This window comes from Galeopterus variegatus, unplaced genomic scaffold (genome assembly GCF_000696425.1).
Source record: "Galeopterus variegatus unplaced genomic scaffold, G_variegatus-3.0.2 Scaffold10, whole genome shotgun sequence".
NCBI lineage: Eukaryota > Metazoa > Chordata > Mammalia > Dermoptera > Cynocephalidae > Galeopterus > Galeopterus variegatus.
Genome location: NW_007726121.1, coordinates 224,571 through 250,637, shown reverse-complemented (window position 1 = coordinate 250,637; position 26,067 = coordinate 224,571). Strand labels below are relative to the sequence as shown.

The 26,067-nt window shown below is 33.8% G+C and overlaps 1 protein-coding gene across 2 annotated transcripts in view; it reads right to left on the bottom strand.

Moving 5' to 3' along the window:
- RPS6KA6 (ribosomal protein S6 kinase, 90kDa, polypeptide 6) overlaps positions 1–26,067 on the bottom strand; it is a 154,761-nt gene that overhangs the window by 17,715 nt on the left and 110,979 nt on the right. For both annotated transcript variants that reach the window (XM_008585631.1, XM_008585690.1), the window contains 4 exons: positions 25,113–25,271; positions 22,421–22,582; positions 17,854–17,930; positions 15,964–16,081 (listed from right to left, as the gene is read on the bottom strand). In XM_008585631.1, the coding sequence (XP_008583853.1) occupies positions 15,964–16,081; positions 17,854–17,930; positions 22,421–22,582; positions 25,113–25,271 (516 nt within the window). The remainder of the gene's footprint in view (positions 1–15,963; positions 16,082–17,853; positions 17,931–22,420; positions 22,583–25,112; positions 25,272–26,067) is intronic.

Below are 26,067 nucleotides of genomic sequence, written 5' to 3'. Positions count from 1 at the left end.
CGCGGCGGGAGCGCTGCTGCGCTCCCAGCGCCGCACTCTCCCGAGTGCGCCACGGGCTTGGCCCAACCTGAAGTGATTTTAATAGGACTTAATTATCGTATTTCTTTTAGCCTCCATGAGAAATAAGTAGCAAGCTCTCCTTGACAGAATGCAAAGGATGGATGACAAATGGAAGAGCACAAGTATCATTATCTTAAGTAATATTCTTTGAATTTTCTTGATAGCTAAAATAAGATGAAAACGAGCTCAAGCACAGTTCACAATAATCTGTCACTTCCATATGAGATATTTTTCATTTTTCCAAAGTGTATTTGGAAAGTGCTGGACAGTTTTAAAAAAAGAAAAGATACTAGGTGACCCAGCAGCCAAGTGTGCACAGTGCAGGGAGACGTCCAGCAGGGGAGGCGGAAGATCCTCAGAGACAACAAACCCTGCGGTGATGCCACGTGACCCAGCAGCCAAGTGCGTGTGGAGCAGGAAGATGTCCAGCAGGGGAGGTGGAAGCTCTGCAGAGACCACACGCCCTGCGGCGCTGGCCCATGACCCAGCAGGTAGGCTTCACATCCACCACCTGACTCCACACATGGCCCAGCCAAGTGCACGTGGATCAGGGAGATGTCTAGCAGGGGAAGTGGAAGCTCCAAAGAGACCACATACCCTGAGGTGCTGGCACGTGACCCAGCAGCCTGGCCGAGTGCATGCTGACCAGAAAGGCGGCTCCCAGAGAGGCCCAAACCCGAGGCAACCACATACACAAGGCACTAGTGGCCAACCGAGCAGACACTGATGGAGCCATACCAAATTGGCAACGCCAGCAAAATCCTAGTCAGACAACCATATCAAACCAATAGATTGTGACACCCCCTGGCACAATGGCAAAACATCAAAGGAAAGATACAAGAAATATGAAAAATCAAGAAAGTACTCCACAAAAGGGTAATAACTCTCAAGCTCTAGATCCTATTGAATAAGAAGCCCTTGAAATGTCTGACAAGGAATTTCAAGTGATAATTCTAAGGAAACTGAATGAGATACATGAAAACTCAGCTAGACAACATGATGAAACGAGAAACGTATACAGGACCTGAAAGAAGAAATGTACAAGGAAATCAAAGCCCTGAAAAAGAATGTAGCAGAGCTTGCCAAGCTGAAGAATTCATTCAATGAAATAAAAAACACTACAGACATTTTAGCCAGCAGGCTTGCAGAAGTAGAAGAAAGAACTTCTGACCTCAAAGATGGGCTGTTTGAAATAACACATTCAGACAAAAAAAAAAAAAAAAGAAAAGAAAAAAGAATTAAAAATGTTAAAGAAAATCTGAGAGATATCAGACTTAAAAGACACATATCTTCAGATTCAGGAAGCTCAAAGATCCCCAAATGTATTCAACCCAAAAAGGTCTTCTCCAGGACATGTTATAGTCAAATTGGCAAAACTCAAAGACAAAGAATCTTAAAAGCTACCAGAGAGAAGCATCAAATCACCTATAAGGGAGCCCCAATTAGACTAACATCAGACTTTTCATCACAAACCCTAAAAGCCAGAAAGGAATGGGATGATATATTCAAAATACTAAAAGACAGAGATTGCCAGCCAAGAATACTCTACCCTGCAAGGCTATCCTTCTAAAATGAAGGGCAAATAGTATATTTCTCAGACAAACAAAAACTGTGGATGTTCACTACCACACAACCACCCTTACAAGAAATTCTAAAGGGAGTACTGGCTTTGGTACCTGAAAAACAATGACCACTGCCATAAAAACCAAAGAAAAATCAAAACCAACCAGTATAATAAAAATGGCATCTATGAAGAGAAAACAAAGAAAAGGCTGTATACAACCCAAAGAACCAACAAATACAGAAAACAAACAGTAAATTAGAAAGAAAGGAACAAAAGACACTTAAGACATCCAAACCAAAATCAAATAAATGCTAGGAGTAAATCAACACTTTTTAATAGCAAAGCTTAATGTAAAAGGCTTGAATTCCCCAATCAAAAGACACAGACTGACTAACCGGATTAAAAAGAAGGACCCAACTATATGCTGCCTTCAAGAGACTCACCTTACGCATAAAGACTCACATAGACTAAGAGTGAAAGGATGGAAAAAGATTTACCATGTAAACAGAAATGAAAAACAAGCTGGAGTAGCTATTCTTATATGTGATAAAATAGACTTTAAATTAAAAACCATAAAAAGAGATAATGAGGGCCACTACATAATGATAGAAGGATTGATCCATTAAGAAGACATAACAATCATAAGTGTATATGCACACAATATTGGAGCAGCCAGATTTATAAACAAAATCTATTAGACCTAAAGAAGGAAATAGACACTAATGCCATAATAGCTGGGGACCTGAACACCCCAATCTCAATATTGGACAGATCATCTGGCCAAGAATCAGCAGAGAAATACAAGATCTAAACAACACACTAGACCAATTGGACTTGCTAGATATCTACAAAACATTCCATCCAACAACCTCAGAATATTCATTCTTCTCACCAGCACTGGATCATTCTCCAGGGTAGATCACATGTTAGGTCACAAATCAGGTCTCATCAAATATAAAAAAGGTGGAATTATCCCATGTATTTTTTCAGACCACAGTGGATTAAAATTAGAGAGCAATAACAAACAAAATCCTGGAAACTATACAAACACATGGAAATTAAACAGCTTTCTACTTAATAACATATGGGTCCAAGAAGAAATCAAACAGGAAATAAAAAAATTTATTGAAACTAATGAAAATAATGATACATCATACCAAAACCTGTGGGATACTGCAAAAGCTGTACTAAGGGGAAAATTTATCGCATTAAATGCTTACTTCAGAAGAATGGAAAGATGGCAAGTGAACAACCTAACACTTCACCTTAAAGAACTAGAAAAACATGAACAATCCAAACCCAAAGTTAGCAGATGGAAGGAAATCATTAACATCAGAGCAGAACTTAAAGAAATTGAAATCCAAAAAAATGATACAAATGATCAATGAATCAAAAACTTGGTTTTTTGAGAAGATAAATAGAATTGACAAACCATTAGCACCCCTAACTAAAAAAAGAAGAGAAGATGCAAATGACAAAAAATAGGACTGAAAAAGCTGATATTACAGCTGATATATCTGAAATACAAGGAATCATTCGAGACTACTATAAACAAATATATGCCAACAAATTTGAAAATCTGGAGAAAATCGATAAATTTCTGGACACACACAAGCTACCAAAACTGAGCCAAGAAGATGTAGAAAATCTGAACAGACTAATAACATTAAAAGGGATTGAAGCTGTTATCAGAAGGCTCCCAACAAAGAAAAGTCCAGGACCAGATGGATTCACAGCAAAATTTTACCAAACATTCAAAAAGGAATTGACACCAATTCTTTACAAACTATTCCAAAAGACTGAAACAGAGGCAAATCTCCCAAACTCATTTTATGAAGCTAGCATCACCCTGATACCAAAACCAGGTAAAGATACAACTAAAAAAGAAAACTACAGGCTGATATCCTTGATGAATATACATGCAAAAATCCCCAATAAAATACTGGCTAACAGAATAGAGCAACACATACGTAAAACTATACACCACAATCAAGTGGGATTCATCCCCAGGATGCAAAGTTGGTTCAACATATGCAAATCAGTAAATGTGATACACCATATTAATGAAATCCAAGAAAAGGACAATATGATCATCTCTATAGATGCTGAAAATACATTTGATAAAATTCAACATTCATTCATGACAAAGACCCTCTATAAGTTAGGTACTGATGGAAAGTATCTCAACATAATTAAAGCCAGAAATGATAAACTCACTGCCAATATCATCCTGAATGGGGAAAAGTTTAAAGGTTTTCCTGTAAGAACAGGAAATAGACAAGGATGGCCCACTCTCACCACTCCTATTCAACATAGAGTTGGAAGTACTAGCCAGAACAATCAGAGAAGAGAAGGAAATAAAGGGCATCCACATTGGAAAAGATGAAGTCAAACTGTCCCTCTTTGCAGATGACATAATCCTATATATTGAACAGCCTAAAGACTCTACAAAAAAACTCTTGGACGTGATAAATGATTTCAGCAAGGTAGCAGGATACAAAATCAACACACAAAATCAGTAGCATTTCTATTCTCCAATAGTGAGCATGCAGAAAGAGAAATCAAGTACACTTGCCCATTTACAATAGCCACCAAAAAAATAAAATACTTAGGAATTGAATTAACCAAGGATGTGAAAAATCTCTATAATGAGAACTACAAACCACTGCTGAGAGAAATTAGAGAGGATACAAAAAGATGGAAAGATATCCCATGCACTTGGATTGGAATCAACATTGTGAAAATGTCCATACTACCCAAGGTGATATACAAATTCAATGCAATCTCTATCAAAATTCCAATGACATTTTTCTCAGAAATAGAAAAAACTATACAGACATTTGTATAGTATAACTGAAGACCACGCGTGACCAAAGCAATGCTGAGCAAAAATAATAAAGTGGGAGGCATAACACTACCTGACTGTAAACTATACTATAAAGCTATAGAAACCCAAACAGCATGGTAATGCCATAAATAATACACACTGATCAATGGAATAGAATAGAGAATCCAGAAATCAACCCACACACCTACAGCCATCTGATCTTTGACAAAGGCACCAAGCCTATACACTGGGGAGGAGACTGCCTCTTCAGCAAAAGGTGCTGGGATAACTGGATATCCATTTGCAGGAGAATGAAACTAGACCCATACCTCTCACCATATACTAAAATCAACTCAAAATGGATTAAAGAATTAATTATACACCCTGAAACAATAAAACTTCTTAAAGAAGACATAGGAGAAACACTTCAGGAAGTAGGACTGTACATAGACTTCATGAATATGACCCCATAAGCATGGGCAAACCAAGGATAAATAAAAAAATAGGATTATATCAAAATAAAAAGCTTCTGCACACAAAAGAAATAATTAGGAGAGTTAAAAGACAACCAACAGAGTGTGAGAAAACATTTGCAAAATATACATCTGACAGAAGATTAATATCCAGAATATATAAGGAACTGAAACAACTTTACAAGAAAAAAACAATCAACCCAATTAAAAAAATGAGCAACAGAGCTAAATAGGTATTTCTCAAAGGAAGATATATGAATGGCCAAAAGGCACATGAAAAAATGCTCAACATCACTGAGCATTCGGGAAATGCAAATCAAAATCACACTGAGGTACCATCTCACCCCAATTAGGATGGCTAAAATCCAGAAGACTGTGAATGATAAATGCTGGCGAGGTGGCAGAGGAAAAGGAACTCTCATACATTGTTGGTGGGACTGCAAAATGGTGCAGCCTCTATGGAAAATGGTATGGAGGTTCCTCAAACAATTGCAGATAGATCTACCATATGACCCAGCTATCCCACTGCTGGGAATATACCCAGAGGAATGGCAATCATCAAGTTGAAGGTATACCTGTTCCCCAATGTTCATTGCAGCACACTTTACCATAGCTAAGAGTTGGAATCAGCCCAAATATCCACCATCAGATGAGTGGATACAGAAATTGTGGTATATCTACACAATGGAATACTACTCTGCTATAAAAAAGAAGGAAATACTGCCATTTACAATGACATGAATGAACCTAGAGAGGATTATATTAAGTGGAACAAGTCAGGCCCAGAAAGAAAAATATCACATGTTCTCACTTATTTGTGATAGCTAAAAAAAATAAATAAATATTTACACAAAAAACTGAGGCAGGCGGGAGGTAAGAATACATAACAATTACAATTCTTTGAAGTTGATATGACAAGCAAACAGAAAGGACATTGCTGGTAGGGTGGGGGGAGAGGGAGGAGGGATGGAGGCTTCAGTAATTGGCCACAATAATCAACCACATTGTATATTGACAAAATAAAACAAAGAAAGAGAAGATACCAAGCTATGACAAGAATGATCACTTACGTATGATCAGTTGGGTATTTAGTTAGATAACCCAATTAGAAGAAAACCATTACTAACAAAAAATAATTAACTTAATCTAATCTGAACCTCAAAGATTTATTGTTATATCCATTTTAAGAAAAAGCCAGTAAAATTCCAAATAGTTGTACATACATGAATCCAAGTGTATAGCAATTTTCCTACTCTCACAGTACTCAGCAAATTCATTAAAGTTTGGAAACTAATGATTAATAAATTCATCACTTCTGTTTTCAATTTTAATCATATGATTAGATAAGACATTTTTTATTACCCACTATATGTATTTAATTTTTTAATTTTGTTTTTTTTATTTCTTATAAGCATATTATTACATATAGTGATTTTTTTAATGCCCTTTACACAACCTATTCCTACCCTACCCCTCCACCCCACATCCCCATTATCTCTAGTATCCTTAGCTTTGTTTTCCCCTTCTGAAAGTTCAACATATTGTTTTGGTCTTTTCTTTCTTTCTTCTTTCATTCCTTCCTTCTTTCCTTTTTTTCCTTCCATCCTTCCTTCCTTCCTTCCTTTCTTTCTTAGCACCCAGTTATAAGTGAGTACAGTATTTCTCCATCCTTGTCTGTCTTAGTTCACTTAACATAATTTTCTCCAGACGCATCCATGTTGCTGCAAATGGCAGAATTTCATTTTTTTTTTATGGCTGACTAGTATTCCATTGAGTATATATACCACGTTTTCCTTATCAAGTCATCCATCAATAGACACTAACATTAGTTCCACACTCAGCTACAGTAAATAGAGATGAAGTGAAAATGGGTGTGCTGGTATCCCTTCAACATGATGATTTCCATTCCTTTGGGTATATGCCTAGTAGTGGGATTGTTAGTTAGATCTGTAGTTGTTTGAGGAACCTCCATACTGTTTCCCTAATGGCTGTACTAATTTACAGTCCAACCAACAGCGTAGAAGAGTTCCCCTTTCCCCACGTCCTTGCCAGCATTTGCTGTTCTTGGTCTTTTTAATAATGGCCAGTCTAACTGGGGTGAAATGATATCTCAACATGGTTTTAATCTGCATTTCTCTGATGACTAGTGATGTTGAGCATTTTTTCACATACCAGTAGTCCATTTGTATGTCTTCCTTTGATAACTGTCTATTCATCTCTTTTGCCCATTTTTCAATTGGATTATTTATGTTTTTACTGTATAGTTTTTTGAGTTCTGTAACTATCCTGGATATTAATCCCTTGTCAGATGTATAGTTTGCAAATACTTTCTCCCATTCTGTAGGTTGTCTTTCTGTTCTGTTTGTTTCCTTTGCTGCACAGAAGATTTTAATTTGACATAGCCCCATTTGTTTAATCATTTATTTATTTTTTCTCTTTTTGCTTATGCTTTTGGGATCTTATTCATAAAATATTTGCCCAGTCCTACTTCCAGATGTGTTTCTCCTATGTTTTCTTTTAATAATTTTAAGGTTTCAGGTCTTATGTTTAAATCTTTACCCATTTTGAGTTGATTTTGGTATATGGTGAGAGGTGCAGGTATGGTTTCATTCTTCTGCATACAGAAGTCTAATTTTCTCAGTACCATTTATTGAAGTGGCAGTTTTTCCCCCAATGTATATTCTCATTGCCTTTCTCAAAGATCAGGTTGCTGTAAGTATGTGGGTTGATTCCTGGGATTTCTATTCTATTCCATTGATCCAATTGTCTATTTTAATTCCAGTACTATCCTGTTTTTGTTACAACAGCTTTTTAATATAATTTGAAGTAGGGTAGTGTTATGCCTCTGGCTTTATGAAGAATGAAATTGGTATTTTGATGGGGACTGCATTCAATCTGTAGATTGCTTTGGGTAGAATAGTCATTTTCACAATGTTAATTCTTCCCACCCAAGAGCATGGTATGCCTTTCCATCTTTTTGTGTCCTCTTTAATTTCTTTCAGTAGTGATTTGTAGTTTTCATTGTAGAGATCTTTCACTTCCTTGATTAAATTGATTCCTAGGTTGTTTTTTCTTTGGCAACTATTATAAATGGGCTCATTTTCTTGATTTATTTTTCCCCTAGTTTGTTACTGGAGTATAAGAATGCTAGTGATTTGGGGGTGTTAATTTTGTATCCTGCATCACTACTGAAATTGTTGATCAGGTCTAAGAACTTTTTAGTAGAGTCTATAGGTTTTTCTATATATAAGATCATGTCATCTGCAAACAGGGATAGTTTGACTTCATCCTTTCCTATACAGATGCCCTTTCTTTCTTTCCCTTCCCTGATATTTCTGGCTAGTACTTCCAACAAAATGTTAAATAAGAGTGGCAAGAGTGGACATCCTTGTCTTGTTCTTAAGGGGAAAGCTTTCAATTTTTTCCATTTCAGGATGATATTGTCAGTGGGTTTGTCATATATGGATTTAATTGTGTTGAGATATTTTCCTTATATACCTAATTTGTTGAGAGTCTTTATCATGAAGGGGTGCTGAATTTTGTCAAATGCTTTTTCTGCATCTATTGAGATAATCAAATGGTTTTTATTATCCTTGATTTTGTTGAAGTGACATATCACATTTATTGAATTGCATATGTTGAACTATCCTTGCCTCCCTGGGATGAATCTCACTTGATCATGTTGTACAATTTTTTGATGTGTTGCTCTATTCTGATTGCTAATATTTTGTTGAGAATTTTTACATCTATGTTCATCAGTGAAATTGGCCTGTAATTTTCTATTTTGTTGTATCTTTGTCTGGAATTATTTCAATTTTTTTTTATATTTGTTGAGACTTCATTTGTGACCTAACATATGGTCAATCCTGGAGAATGGGAGAAGAATGTGCTGATGAGAAGAATGTGTATTCTTTAACTGTTGGATGAAATGTTCTGTAGATGTCTGCCAGCTCCAATTGGTCTAAGGTGTAGTTTAAGTCATGTATTTCTTTGTTGATTTGTTGCCTGGAAGATTTGTCCAATGCTCAGAGGTGGGTGTTCAGGTCAGTCACTCTTACTGTATTAGGGTCTATCTCTTTTTTTAGGTCTATTAGTGTTTGATTTACATATCTGGGTGCTCCAGTGTTGGGTGCATACATATTTATGATTGTTATGTCTTCTAACTGGATAAATCCTTTTATTATTATACAATGGCCTTCTTTGTCTCTTTTTATGGTTTTTGGTTTGAAGGCTATTTTATTCACTATAACATTAGCTATTTCTGCTCATTTTTGGTTTACATTTGCATGGTATATTTTTTCCATCCCTTTACATTTAGTCTGTTTGTCTTTATAATTGAGGTGGGTCTCCTGAAGACAGCATATAGTTGGGTATAGCTTTTTAATCTAATCAGTCAATCTGTGTCTTTTGAATGAGGGGTTTAATCTATTTACATTTAGCATTGTTATTGGACCAATTGGACCTGACAGACAATTAGAGAATACACATTCTTCTCATCAGCACGTGGAACATTCTCCAGGATAGACCACATATTAGTTCACAAATCAAGCCTCAGAAAACTTTTAAAAACTGAAACCATTCCAAGTATCTTTTCAGACCACAATGAATTAAAACTGGAACTCAATAACAAACAAAATTCTGGAAACTGTACAAGTGCACGGAAACTAAACAACAGAGTCCTAATGACCTATGGGTCCAAGAGTAAATTAAACAGGAAATCAAAAAAAAATTCTTGACACTAATGAAAATAAACATACATTATACCAAAACTTGTGTGATACTGCAAAAGCAGTAGTAAGAGGGAAGTTTATTGCAATAAATGCTTGCATCATAAGAATCGAAAGACTTTAAATAAATGACCTAACACTATGCCTCAAAGAACTAGAAATACAACAACAATCCAATCCTAAATCTAGTAGATGAAAAGAAATAATTAAGATCAGGGCAGAAGGAAATGAAATAGAGACCCCAAAATGATATAAATATCAATGAACCAAAAAGTTTTTTTTTTTTAAAAAGATAAGTAAAATAGATGATCAATTAGCTAGGTTAACAAAAGAAAGAGAGAAGACCCAAATAATGAAAATGAGAAATGAAAAGCAAGACATTACCACTGACTCCACAGAAATATTAAGAATCATCACAGATTATTATAAACAACTATATGTCAATAAATATGAAAACCTGGAGGAAATGGATAAATTACTAGACACATACAAACTTCCAAAATTGAACCAAGAAGAAATAGAAAACCTGAACAGACCAATAACATGCACAGGGATTGAAGCAGTAATCTGCAATCTTCTAACAAAGAAAAGCCCAGGACCAGATGGCTTTACAGCTGAATTTTATCAAACCTTTAAAGAAGATTTAATACTACTTCTCTTCAAACTTTTCCAAAAAATAGAAACAGAATCCATTCTCCCAAACTCATTCTATGAGGCCAGCATCATATGCTAAGTATTTTAATTTGGACAAATGTGTTATAATTCATATTTCCTCAGTATAAAAGACTAAATTCCATACATATTTAAGCAACAGCTTCTGCCTTGATTATAGCTAACAACAAATAATTATTCCTCACATTAAAACCAAGAGTAGAACTCTAACTATTGAATTTGCTAATGTATCTGCCTAGCTTTGTTTAGATACTGTAGTCTTTCTCCAATATAACTTAGCACAAGGCATCTGAAAGCTATGGTACTAGAAATTCTAGATGGATTTCAATAAAATATTTTAACTGTAAAACTGTGCTGCAATATAGATTATCTGTTTATTTAATTTTCATTACTATTAGAAACAATGTGGATCAACAATAATACCTTTCTTTTGAGCCTTCTATTATTAAAGGGTTACAGACCTCTCTCTCCTCAATCCCATCTAAATGAAACAAGCTAATAAAGACTTTTTCCTTCTAAAAAGTTTTCCCTAACATGTGGTGGATTGAAAAGAGTGCTGGACAGAAAATCAGTTACAGCTGCCACCCATTAATGTGTGACCATAGACAAGTTAACTTCTACATGATTTGTTTTATTTATCTGCAAAATGAGGGGGATAATGGGCCAGCCCTCTTCTAGATCTAGAAATTTATGACTTATAAATTACATGAACAAAAACAACCTCAAGCCAACTTGTAAACAAATATTTATGTAAAATCTCACTGCATATTTTAAATTTGTAATCATTCAAAATAGTACAATATTTATCTTTATATATAGTATCAGAAACACTTACTGTGTAAATTAACAATGGAAGGTATACCTGAAAAAAGATTAGTTTATGAAAAAGTATTCAATTCAGTATTCATTAAGCTAGATGTGATAGGAAATGCAAAAATGAATATGACACTTAAGGCTCCCAAGTGGGAAAAATTAATATGTACACAAATGAATATATGACAAGGCAGAAAGAGATAAGAATTCTAATAAAGTACATACAGAATAGTAATGGGAACACAGTAGAGGAAAAGTAGAAGCTGCTCTTTTTAACGGAGACAAGAGAAGTGGCCATAAATAATTCTCCAATAAGAATGTCTACACAAGAAGTAAAAGAAAAAATAAAAAGGGGACTATATCAAACTAAAAAGCTTCTATACAGCAAAGGAAACAATCAACAGTGAAACAACAACCTACAGAGTGGGAGAAAATTTTTGCTAACTATGCATTTGACAGGGATTAATATCCAAAATATACAAGGAACTCAAGCAATTACACAGTAAAACAACAAATAACCCAATTGAAAAATGGGCAAAGGAGCTGAATAGACATTTTTCAAAGGAAGACATAAAAATGGCCACCAGGTACATGAAAAAATGCTCAACATCACTAGTCATCAGGGAAATGCAAATTAAAACCACACTGAGATATTACCTCACCCTAGTTAGACTGGGTATAATCAAAAGGACGGTGAATAACAAATGCTGGCGAGGGTGTGGAGAGAAGGGAACTCTCCTGCACTGTTGGTGGGACTGTAAATTAGTACAACCACTATGGAGAACAGTATGGAGGTTTCTCAAACAACTACAGATATATCTTCCATATGATCCAGCAATCCCAGTTCTGGGTATATATAGGGAAGAATGGAAATCTTCATATCAAAGGGATTCCTGCAGCACTCCTATGTTCATTGCAGCTCTGTTTACAATAGCCAAGACATGGAACCAACCTAAATGTCCATCAATGGATGATTGGATAAGGAAACTGTGGTATATATACACCATGGAATACTATTCTTCCATAAAAAAGAATGAAATACTCCCATTTGCAACAACATGGATAAGCCTGGAGAAATTTATGTTGAGTGAAATAAGCAAAGCTCAGAGGGATAAATACTGCATGTACTCACTCATATGTGGGAACTAAGAGATAAAAAAGGAAGGAAAGAAAGACCAGTAGTGCATTGGACTTGTAGAGGGAGAGAATATTCCTTGGGCTACAAAGTGGAGTAGGGGGGAAAGGGGGAGGGAGAGGGAGGCTGGGGATAGTTCGGTGGGGGACACAGGGTACAAATGCAATTTGTGGTAATGGGTATGTTGCCAGTATGAATCCGGCCCTCACATCACGGGCAATAGGGGTGACAATCAGCTTGTATCTCATGAATATTCATAACCAATAAAAAAAGGAATGTCTACCAAGTGAAACTTCGCTGACCAAGGGTATATGTACCTGAAATAAGTAACACTTTATTTTAACATATTCCAAAATTTAGGTAGAATGGACTTTTAATTAATCAGGCAGTACTGTATTTACTTTCAAGTGACATCATGAAATTTTCATCTCCTGTCTTGCCTCTTTTACTTTTGCTTTGTTTACCAGATTCTTCTTTTGTCCTGGGAAGCAGCAATTCCAATTGTTGTCAAAGCCTGGGGTTCGGAGATGAGGAGTAAACTATACCTGCTATAGCAATAAGACACACAAAGCTAATATGACCTCAACTATCAACCCCAACCCCAACCCCATCCTACCCCCAGTTGAATGAACAAAGTCTAGGAGCTTTGCACAGGCAGGAGGCAAAGAGAATCATCTTCTATATGCTTCTGGGGTGGCACTCAGAAATATTAAGAAAGCCAAAGTCATGGTTTTGGATCCCCATACCAGCCAGCCACCAAAACAACAACAACAACAAAATATATAGCAAGGAAGTATTCAACAGGGAAAAGTAGCTTGTTAAATCTCACTGCATATTTTAAATTTGTAATCATTCACAATAGTACAATAGTAAAACAATTATTATGAAGTGACATCAAATGCCACCATTCTCACAACTAAAGGGCTTTAGTTTAAGGGGCTAAGGGCAACTGAACAATAGCTTACTTAAATGACTAATTTTAAACAAACAGACCAAAATATCAAATTACTAAAATGTACAAGAGACAGTTTCTTAAAAGGTTCTCATACCTCCTAGAAATGTTTTAAAGATACAACTAAAGTCACTTAATCCATAAAAAGGGATTACATGAAAGACCTTAGATATTTCAGCAATATCCCCCAATATCTTTTCCTATGTGAATTTCTCCAGATTACCAAACTAAAAGAAGAGGTGAGAATAAAACCAAATTTTAATAGGTATTATTCCTTAAGCACTAGACAGATCCAAACATAAAACATGTAGAGCATGGAAAATTGAAAATTTAAGCAAAATCGGCATGTAAATCCCCATCTATTTCAGCATTATATTCATTGTTGTCACTTAATTTTCTAAAGGAACACAAGAAAATCATATGCATGGCTTTAAACATTAGAATTGATCCTTGGGAAACTGTATTTTCTGAAGCACAAACTGTATGACTAGAAATATATATATTTAACGAATACTATTAGTTTCGATCACTTTGCATGGAGAAATCGGAGAAATTATAAATAAATCAAATTGCATAAACAGAATTTTGGATTTAGAAAGATCAAAGAAAAAAATTTAGTTCCCACATTTTACAGAAGAGAAAGCCAAGACAGCTAGTTAGTAGATCAAAGATCAGCAGCCCGTTCTCCTAGTTTCCAATCAGGTGTTCCTTCTAGTATAGTACACAACATAACTTGTGTTAGGGATAACATCCAAACACAATCCCCTCTCTGTTTTTCTAATGTTTAAAAGTATTGACAAATCCCTGGTTTATTTATTCTGCTACAATAACGATATTAGACTTATTATGCAATATACTCTACAGATTGGTTAGTGTTCTTGAGATAATTAGGTTTTACAATTAGCAGATCTGAACTATAAGCATTTCCTTTTGTCTTTTGTTTATCTACCTGTATTAATTTTTTAATTGTCTTTTCTTATATTTATGTTTTATTGAAACATATTAATTATACATATTTATGGGGTACAGAGTTACATTTCAATACATGTACACAATGTGTGAAGATCAAATTGGAGTAATTACCAAATTCATCATTGTAAAACAATCATTTCTTTGTGATGTGGACATCTGATCTCCTCTCTTCCAGCTATTTGATAACATGCAGTAAATTATTGTTAATCATAGATGCCTAGCTCTACTATACACCAATAGAACTTATCTTTCTTATCTAGCTGGGTCTATTAACCATTCCCGCTCCCCTCTTCTCTTTATTGCCTCTAGTAATCACAGTTCTACTCTCTCTTTCTAAAAGTTCAACTACCTATCTATTTATTTATTTTGGCTCTCGAATATGAGTGACAACGTGTGGTATTTCTCATTCTGTGACTGGCTTATTTCACTTAACATAATTTTTTCCAAGCTTATCCATGCTTCCACAAATGGCAAATTTCATTCTTCTTTATGGGTGAGCAGCGGTCCATTTTGTATATATACCAAATTTTCTTTTGTGTGTGTGTGTATCCCAATAAAACTTTATTTATTGACATTGAACTTTAAATTGCATATCATTTTCTGTGTCATGAATTTTTTTCTTTTTTTAAAAAAATGGAAACATAATTGATTATACATATCTGTGAGGTACAGTGTTGAATATCAACACCTAAGTTCAATATGTTATGCTCAAACCAGGATAATTAATACCACACTTTATTTATCCAATCATCTGTCAATGGACATTTAAAATGGTTAGTTCCATGTCTTGGCTATTGTGAATAGAGCTGTGATAATTTATTCTACTTCAAATTATAGCTTAAAAGCTTCATGGCCTTATAAGCCACATGCTGACAACCTTTGGGTTTTTCACTTTAAAACTTCAAAATTTTAAAGTTATAAATGTCAGAAATTAGTATTCAAGCCTTGATCAACTATTTTTTTTCCTAAATTAAATAAGACCAATTTTTCTGAAACTCCACTGTCAAATATCACAGCCACCAGCCACACATTGCTATTAGGCAATTAAAATGTGGGTAGTCCAGATTCACATGGGCCATAAGTGCAAAATACATGCCAGATTTTGAAGACTTTATATGAAAAACGAATGTGAAATATCTCACTTATATTTTTATATTGATTAGATGTTGAAGTAATAATATTTTGGATATACTGGAATAAACAAAATGTTATTAAAATTAATTTCACTATTTTTTAGGGTTTTTTTAATGTGCCTACTAGAAATTTTAAAAATAAATTTCCAGCTTGTATTATATTTATATTGGACAGTTCTAAGCCATCAATAATAAATATCCAGGTGCTACAGATAAATAGTCCACATATTCTGTAAGAAGTTAACATTACAAAAATCGCCTACATAATCAATAGCCAATATCTGTGGTAAAGAAAAAATGATGTTGAAAAACAACTAAAACCAAAAATAAACTTTAGTTGGCTTTAAATATATATTTTCCCAGACTTATAATTTTTGTTTTAATTAATACAGAAATTACTTTCTATTCCTGAACACATATGAACTGATAAGAAAGGATGGTGGCCAAGAAGCATGGCAGAAAAAAGTCAGCCTTTGCTTTGTTCAATCCATATACAGATGTGAGTTGACTTAATTAAAAATAAACACTGACATATGATACCATCAGATACTCTGCAAATACATACTAGGCTATAATGTAAAGATTTTAGCAATTTAACAAGAAAGCAACAAAACAAACAAATTTATAATTTGTACCTTTGCTCTATCTGAAATACTGTCCCAGTTTCCACCACTCAAAGAGAACTTTCCATTGCCTATACGCAGCAGTATCTCTTCAGGAGTATCATTGGGGCCATTAGCAAACGGAGTGTAGCTATTAGTAATATAGATTTTAATAGACATTAAAGGCTAACATACATATTAAATATAATTGAAAGGATGAATTTAAGATTAAATGCAAATATTTACTATAGCAAATTAAGAATATCATCTAATATTTACCTTCACTGTTAATATCAAATTTTATATTTCAAACCATGAGTTTAATTCTAACAAATTATTAATAAAATGGAGAGTCTTGCCTACATCAATTCATTTATTTTGTCTTTGATCAGTTCATCAATGTAAAATAAAGGCGGTTTTTCATGTAAAGCTATAGTCTTAAAATCAGACCACAATAAAACAAATTTTGTATTCTCCCAGTCATAAATTAACAAACAAATATAACTACTATGAAGAAAATATTAACTTTATATATTCATAATGTATTTATTATATTGGCTCAATTTACTCATTAATATTTTATCAATATCATTAGTGTAAACAGGTTAACAATACTTTTAATTAATGTCTATGAAAAATGGGTTTGTTAAATATTTATGTTAATACAATGAAAAACTCATAGCCATTAAAATTATCATGCAGATCAATATTGATGGACAGGAAGACAAATATGTAAAGTTAAAGCAATTTTTAAAAATTAGTTATAGAGTGACAAAAAGTGATCATTTTTATACCATTTTAACAGATGGAACTGAAATTGCTATTCAAATTTGGGAATGGGAAGACTGATCTATGGTTAAAAATATGAGAAAGATATTTCAATGTGTTAATGTCTTAATTCTCTCATGCAACAAGTAAGTTGAGATAACACACACACATACACACACACAATCACTTTTTGTTTAGTCATAAAATAAATATTTGAAAGCTCCAAGTTAGAAATGGTATCCCATAGTTTGAAACCAATAATGTTAATTGCATTTGATATATAAACTTTAGCTACCCTTAACATCAGCACTTGCTGTTTGCTGTGGTCAAAAACTAAATATTCTGCATAAGTTTGTAAGTAAATGAAATACACTGACATATGTAATTATTTCTAAGCCAACAAATAGTCACCATGTTTATAACATATTTATAAAGCTTCTGATACATCAAACATATTCGAATTATACTAAATGCACTCTTTAAAATGTCACACATAAGTACATTATAATTACTTGCCAAACCTGGCCTTTTTCTCTATCACAACTCTCTTATTTCTACAGCCGTAAGTATTCACTTCTAAAAGTGCTACTCATTACTAAGAGTAAAATAGCACTTGTAATATTTGTAAATTACCAACACTAACACAATCCAACTGTTATTACATTTGTTTTGAGCATTTCTTTATCCTTTTAAGGGAAGGCAACTCTGTGTGTTTCTCTAGTTTAGTATTGTTGCCATTTAGATTTGTTATAAAATACAATCTTACTAAATGTCTATTGTCAGGAGAGCCAGAATTCAAATACTTTAAAAAAATCAACTCAACATCAACAAGTTCATGGGGCAAGTTCTTGTTAAAACATGTAATTATTTTATGACTGAGTACTTTTCAAAAAGTAACACCCTCAAAAATGTATGCTTTTTAAAAAAAGTTTTAGTTCCAGTTAAAAACTGTCTTTTCATGACTATATCTTAACAGTGAATCATTATACATCTTACTTTGTTTTTTTAATTTTATAAGTAAAAATAATATATAATATTTTGAAATGTTGATAGAATTTTCCTTAGATTGTTTTCATTTGTCCTCTTTCTAGATGAAGACATACAGCTGAAATTCAAATAACAATGTGAATACTCTTGAGTATACAACTTTCTTACCCAGCCAACATTGTGTAAAAAAGGACTCCTAAACTCCAAATGTCACAAGCAGCATCATATCCCTGTTGCATAAGAACCTAAGAAAGAAATAGACATTATGTGGTATTATTCATTATAAGCTTTATTTTCTCATCCAAAAAAGATTTTTTGCATCTAAGAATCTCACAAATGTTCAAATATTCACAATGTAAAAACTTACATAATTTTATTCACATAATGTTAAAGGTAAAGTCTTCTCGAATTAGCAAGCATTGAATAAACAGGTATTATTATAAGGTGATTAAGTAACATGGACCAGACCCCAAAACAACCTTGTAACACATGATCGCTGACTTCAATAAGTTTCACTTCTCCTCCTCTTAGGAAATCAGATATATAGACATCAAAACTTTAGATTAATATGTACAGAAAGTCAAATATATACTATACACAGTATATATTTTAATTTAAGGCTTTAAATTCTGATACAGACTTTATGAGGTAGATATTATTACTCCAGTTTTGAAGATGAGGAAACTGAGGTGAATGTTAAGAAACTTGCTGAGCTTCACAAAGCTAGTAAGTCGTATAGAGCAGGAATTCTTACTCTAGAGCCTGTGCTTTTAATTTCTATGATAACCGCCTCTTTGCTACACAAGAGATGGTAAGATAATACATGATCTTATGAAAGCAGGATGAATTTATATTTTACATACAAGGCTGATATCTTGAAAGAGCAATATATTTCTGGATGACAAATGCACATTTTATTAATTCGGAATGGCTTAATTTTTTTAAACAATAATTTAGGTACCTGGTTTTGCTCTAGGGGCTAATGTTAATAAAAATCAAATAATATCTTTATTATATATTCATGTGAGATTTCTCTATGATGTTAATAGAGTTTGTTAGAAAAAATAAAGAGATGAATTGAGGCCATTGTTTTTTATTTTAAAAAAATAAGCCCACTGCTAAAGCCTGTATGCATAGGAACAAAATAGAAACATTATCAGTGCATTAATACTGGGGGATTGCATAACCACCAGCATGGACTTTTCATCTATAAAAGGCTAAAAATATTAATGTTTGGCTTTGACAATTGCCAGACATGAATAATGAGTACGTAACTCATTATTTAAAATGATGAAAAATAATTTTTTTCCTAGTCAAAGTATATTTATAAGAGCACAGATATGTGCAAAATTGAGAAGCTAAAGAGGGTATCAAAAAATACATATAACTAGCTTATAAAAATAATACAAGTAGGGACTAGAAAGGCCCTAATAAATAATGAGGTACAGTTAAACCACTCACATCATGGTAGACCTAAGTTGGCATACTCTAGGAAAATATAAACCTTTACTTTTATTCTCCTATCTCTTTTCTTTTCTCATCACCTCTTACTGTTCTGGGCATCGCCATGGTTTCCCTAGTTCCCTTAGGAAGCTTTATAAAGCTTCCCAGGTGATCCAAAGCACAGCCGAGGTTGAGGGTCACTGCTTAGAAATGAGTTGGATAGTTGAGGGTTAATCTGCAAGTCAGGTAGAGGTATTTCATATGTCTATAACCTTTCTAATTATGAGAAGGATGCAGTTGTGTAGGAGGTGTTACATTATTTAATTAGGGCCAACCATAAAAAAGTGTTTTAGATTTACCACAACACACTTAAACACATTTTGTATGGGCAAAGAAGAGGCAGTCCACTTTTGTTCTAGAACTATTGTCAATGCCCTGTAACAGTGAGAACATGTAGACATAAAAGAAACAAGGCAGGGGGTGAGATGAATGAAAGTGCAGTGCAGGGGGTGTGTTTCATACCTTTTTAGTAGCATCAAGTTAAATACAAAGAAGATAGAAGTCATAATTAGTCAATGCCATAACCCTCTCTTCTCATTTGACTCAAGTCAGAAAAAGTAACATACACAAGAGATTCTCATTCCCTTTGCTCTAAAGTTCAAATTAATTCATATTTGAGGCAAAACGACAGCCCAGAGCCAGAGCAAAGCAGGGTAACATCAAAATTACTTTATTAAGAGCTGTAAACACAGCATCCTTCAACTTTATTGCAAGCTCCATTACTTTATAAACGTTCTTAGACCTCAGTAGGCATTAAATATTGGTTAAATAATATAATGGATTTGCCTTTATAAAAGAATAAAATATTTTTGGAAATATATTAACTTTTGCAACAGAGTATATAGCACAAAACCAGAACCTTAAAAGTTTGATCAAACTGATGCATATTCTAAAAAGTGAAAAAATATTCTCTCCTTATTGTTAAGCTAAACTTGTAATAATCAGTTGATCTCTTAGCAAACAAGGACTCTTTATGCACTGTGATGAAATAATGAAAATACACCCCCATAAATGCTATTATTTATTGAAATGTCTGCATAGATACTTGAATCTTTCTGATTCTAGTTTAAAAGAGCATGCATTTTATATGCTTCAATAACATCTTTTGAAAGGGTCTGAGAATTTAGAAACAAGGCTTTCCAAAAAAGACCTCTGTGTGTCATTCATAATAATTTACAATTTATAATATTTATTGATTGCTATCAGGGACTTCAGCATTCTATAATAAAACTTTTCAAAGCATTTTGAAAATACAAATACTAGCCAAAGGTAGTTCAGGCACTAGTTATGGAGAAGTGGTCTCCACATGCCCACCTAAAAACCTTCACTATTACAATGGTGAAAGTGTCTTACTACAGTGGAAGTCTGTTGGGATAAAAAGCATCAATGGGCTATATTCTATTCTGTGGATTTGCACTCATTTAAAAATGTTTACCTAACCATTAAAATCTAAATACAGACACACTGAATATTTTTTCATTTTAACGTCTGTTTTTGAGATGTTCATTTGGGACACATTCACCCTTAACTTTTTTTCAGTGAGATGTTTCTATAATATCAAGGCTTCCAGGCCCACCAGGTTAAGTCAATATTAAGAATTTGGCCATCAAAATGGTTATTCTATACTCTGCTGTTATGTCTACTGCATAAATCTGTTAGTATATTTATGATCACCATATATCCTTTATTTAACAGAAGAACTCTAATATCAAATACACTGTCCTCCTAGCCTATAAAATCATTGAAATGTCCTAATAAAAAGGCTAATGTTTTTTTACGTCTGGGCTATTACCTCATACACCTGTGGGCATTACAATAACCCCTTGTTGGATCATATGTCCAAATTTTTTATTTTGGGAAATATAGTTTATATATTTTCTAATGTGATTAAACACCTGTATATCCAATATTCTCTGAATTTCATTAAAATATAGATTAAATCACATTCTCTAGATATATAAATGATTTTCTTATAGGGCAAATCTTTTAATATAAAAAGCCGAGAAAGCAGGTATTATGCCTGTTCCTCAATATCAATATCTTAATGCAAGATTTAGTATTTTAAAATAAGAATTTTTCATTATCAGAAAATTATTTTCTATACTTCTATTTTAGCTGTTAGAAAAATAATTTTTCCAGTAGCTATTTTAAAATATAGGTTCATTGATACTAAACTACAAATGGCTTATGTTATTCTATCTGATGTACAATGTTACCCTGAAAGGGCTAGTATTTGATATAAAAATAAAATCACAAAATATGCATATGAGATAGGTATTCATCTTCAAATTATTTTACTCTGCTTCTCCTCTGATTTTGCAAATTCAATTTTTCAACTCAGAAGAGTTTTTAGGTATTATGATTTGTGTTGAACATGTGATAATTTATATCAGTTAGCATTATCCATAACACGTAAGAACAGTTCCTAACTTACAAACAAAACTTATAAAGAATTTATATGGCCAATGCCATCCCTGATTCACTTTTCATCAACCTTACTTTCACTGCTGTGGGAGGTGTACTGTCAAAGCTCCCATCCCCATGGTGAGAACTGACTGTTGGAGCTTCCCAAATATGAAATCTGCACCCCTGAGCCTCCTCAGCCTCACCTTTCCAGACTCTTCCCCCTAAGATCTATGTATGAATGCTACTTGCCAAGAAAAAAATAAAAACAACAACAAAAAAACATTGCTTATAAAAACCCTGTGAAGCTATTTTCTCCGAGAGTTAGAAGATCCTAAAGATAATCAGGGATGGCACTGCCCTTATATTTTATGTATAATGTTAACTGATATAAATTATCTCATGCTCAGCACAACCGAAAATATCTGAAAATCTATCCTGGTTTTGTTATAAGTGAATGCTAGGTCTTGAATAAGGCAGTTAAGTACTCTGAGTCTCAGTTACCTCATTTGGAATATGTTATATGTTGAAGCTGTGGTTTTCTTTACCCTATTTCCGAGCTCTAAAATGGTATGATTCTGAAATTAGTATGTAACCCAGCAGAACAGAATAGTGTGATTATTACATTCAGGTTGATTTTAGATGCTAGTTACCAGTCTGAATATTTATATTAGGGGTTATCAGAATTCACTAATTTAAGGAGCTTTATAGTTGAGAAAGGACAAGATAATTCAGCTTTTACCTGCCTATCATAACATATACAAGACATCATATACATTCAACTAGAGGAAAGAAATGAAAGGTAAATACTGAAGTTTTTAAGGCATACCTCAGGTGCTACAAAGTTTGCAGTGTAGCATGGAGTTAACAGAAGTCCATTTTCTCCTCGAAGCTGTTTTGCAAACCCAAAATCACAGATCCTAATTGAATCTGCATTGGCTGATTCATCCATGTATAAAATATTACTAGGTTTAAGATCACGATGAACGACCTTGAACATAAAAGAAAAAAAAGCATTAAATTTCTATAGGTAAGTATGTGCAAAATAAAACACTTTATATTTCCAAGAAAAGAACTTTCCAATTTACCAAATTTTGAAAATGACATTTTCTTCAACCTTAATACCCTAAAGAATACACAGGAAATTATCTCTATCAGATAGATGCTCCAGTTTCTATTCAAGCCACTAGTTTTAACTACTTCCCATTTCAATATATCTAAACTCAATTCTAAGTTCCACCTTTATTTTTTTCCATTTTATTAAATTTATTTTTTCTTAATTGACACATAATTGTATAGATTTATGGGGTGCATTGTGACATTTGGGTACATGTGTATAATGTGCAATGATCAAATCAGGGTAATTAGCACATTCATCAGCTCAAACATTCATCATTTCTTTGTGCTGGGGCCATTCAAAATCCTCTCTACTAGCTGTTTGAAATTATACAATAAATTGTTGTTAACTGTAGTCTCCCTACAGTGATATAGAACACTAGATTTTATTCTTCCTACCTAGCTGCAATTTTGTATCCACTGAACACCCTTTCCTTATCCTCCCACCCACTTCCCCTTACCAGTAACCACTATTCTCTAGTAATCACTATTCTACTCTCTACATCTATAAGATCATCAGTCCCACTTTTAGATATAATGGAATAAGACCCTACCCAACACTTCCCTCCCTGCAGTAAACAACTATAAAACCTGGATATAATACAAAAATCAACTACCTGAAGGTACTGAAGAGTGAACAAAAGGAGACAGACTCTGGTAAGGAGTACGCACTTGGTTGAAGGGACTACAGGGAGTTATACAAGTAGGGTTCTCATATAGGTGGCTTTTAGCCTGGGGTTTAGTGCAGTTGCTATGGTACACAGTTGTGGTGAAGACACATGTGGAAAACCCAACAGTTTTTCTGGCCTGGAGGACCAGAAAACAGATGCTGAGAAACTGTGAATCTGAGTGGGGAAATACTGTAAAGAAAAGTGTCAGAACTGATCCCCAAATCAAAAATGTATGCAAGAGGTCAAAGCAATTCATATAAAGACAAAAGATATGAACAGAGACCACAGCTGCTGTCTATTAAAACAGAGTTTTCAGCTCAAACCCAGATGAGAAAACTACCACTTAAACAAAGAAAACAATGATAACCACTGGAGAAAAATAACAGAACACAAAAGTCTCCATAACTTAATATCATAATGTTCTGTATCCAAAATTATCTGCAATACAAAGAACCAAAAAAGTGGAACACAATCTCAAGAAAAAAGACAATTAATCAATGCTGACTCTGAGATGAACCACGTTGGAACTAACAGACAAGGATTTCAAAGTGGCTATTATAATTATCTTCAATGCAGTAAAACAAAACATGTTTTCAATGTATGAAACTCTCAGCAGAACAATGAAAAGTCTCAGCAGAAAAATAGAAACAATAAGAAGAACCAAATGAAATGCAGAACTGGAAAAAAAAATTCCCTATGTGATGATTTTCCTGCTGCTCCTTTCCACTTCATTTAATCAGCCTTACCTTTAATCATCAGCTTACTATGCTGAAATCTCTTTAAGTACAAAGACCAAGTCTTACTCGTGTTTGAATGTGCAACATCTTTTATAACGCCTGGCATACAGAAATGCTCAATATGTGTCTGTTATTAATTAGAGATGCTTATCATTCCTCTCTTCTAAAAAATTCTGGTTATCCTTTACTTTAGAGAGTATTTATAAAGACAATCAAGGAATTAAATGATAAGAGAACTGATCCTTTAGCATTATACAATTTATTTCAAAACACTGAAAATGTACTCTATTAAGAGAGACAAAATTGAGTACTAGTTTATTTTTATTAATTATAAGATATGCCCATGTAGAATTTTCACTGTGTCAATTCTGAATTGTCCTTTTTTTATACTTTATAGTTAAGTGGGTACATGTCCATTATTATGACTGATTCAAACTTAAATTTTTAAATTATTTAATACTTTGTTTTCTTGTACAGCTACATATAATAAAATGCCATATATTTTGTAACTCAATTAACTTGCCTTTATGAAGACACAGGAAGCAAAGTAACAAGCCTGCTCCTCCACCACAAAATTTAATATATTAATATCTCAAATGTTTAGAATCCAAATATCTCACTATATATGGGTACAGCATAGTGTGAATAATATTCACAGTATGTCCTTGGATAATTCTTTTACTTTTCACTTTTAAGTTTGCCTAGGCTTAATGATTTCAAAGTCAAGGTTAGGTACACTTATATAATTCAAACCACCTTTAAATATAATATGCTACTAAATCAGGGCCAACAGGCAGAGAGAAGAGAATTAATAAAGCATTAGCCAATTTCCTAAATCCATAACCTTCACTACATTATGAGTTTTATTAGGATATTCTCTATAAAATTATTTAAGTGACAGAAAAAGTGATTCATTTTAGGTAGCATCATCTCCTATGTATACTTTAATAAAGACATAGGACCCAGAATTAAAGGGAAGAATATAACTGCAACTTACTCCTTGACAATGAAGATAGTCAACCGTCTTAGTTATTACATACAGTACATCACTAGCCTCCTGTTCTGAGAAACATTTTTGTTTGAGAATACGGTCAAGTAGCTCTCCTCCTTTCATCAAATCTGTAACAAGGTAAACGTATCTACCATCATCAAAGACCTAAAAAAGAATGCATTTTAAAATGTTATTATTTATAATTACAATTCTAAACTGTTTAAATTATATTTACTGTGCTTTTCCAGTGAACCTCTAGTACTGAAGAGAAAAAAAAAAAAGACATTATTCCTTTACTGTTAATGTAGTACAGGCTGTTCTGAAGGTTGAATAGGCTAAACAACCTCCTACACAGTTCTGTGAGACCATGTTAAATGCATAATTTCATAATTTCATTAAAAGATATAACTGAAAAAATAAAGCTCTGTACCTCTCAAATGACATCTATCTCATTTTTTATCATAATACAGCTACTTCTTTTCCTTAACAGTAAGCTTCTTTCTGACAGTATTTTAATACCCTCCCCTCAGTCCATTATCTGACATGGGGTCTTAAAGTTTGTTGAATTCAAATAGTGTACCAAGGAGAACAAATAAGATATTTATAAGATATTTATACCCTTTTCACTCAAGGCAAGTGAGATACATACACACACACAGTATGTATGCGGGTACTTCAAAAAGTTCATGGAAGGGCCGGCCCGGTGGTGCACTGGAGAGTGCTGCTGCTTGGGAGCGCGGGGGCGCTCCCGCCGAGGGTTCGGATCCCATGTGGAGACCGGTTCCCGCTCACTGGCTGAGCGCAGTGCAGGGGCGGCACCAAGGGTTGCGATCCCGTTGCCGGTCCCCAGTACGGGCGCGACACTGAGGGTTGCGATCCCGTTACCGGTCAGTAAAAAAAAAAAAAAAAAAAAAGACAAAAAGTTCATGGAAAAAAAACAATTAGAAGATAATACAAATCT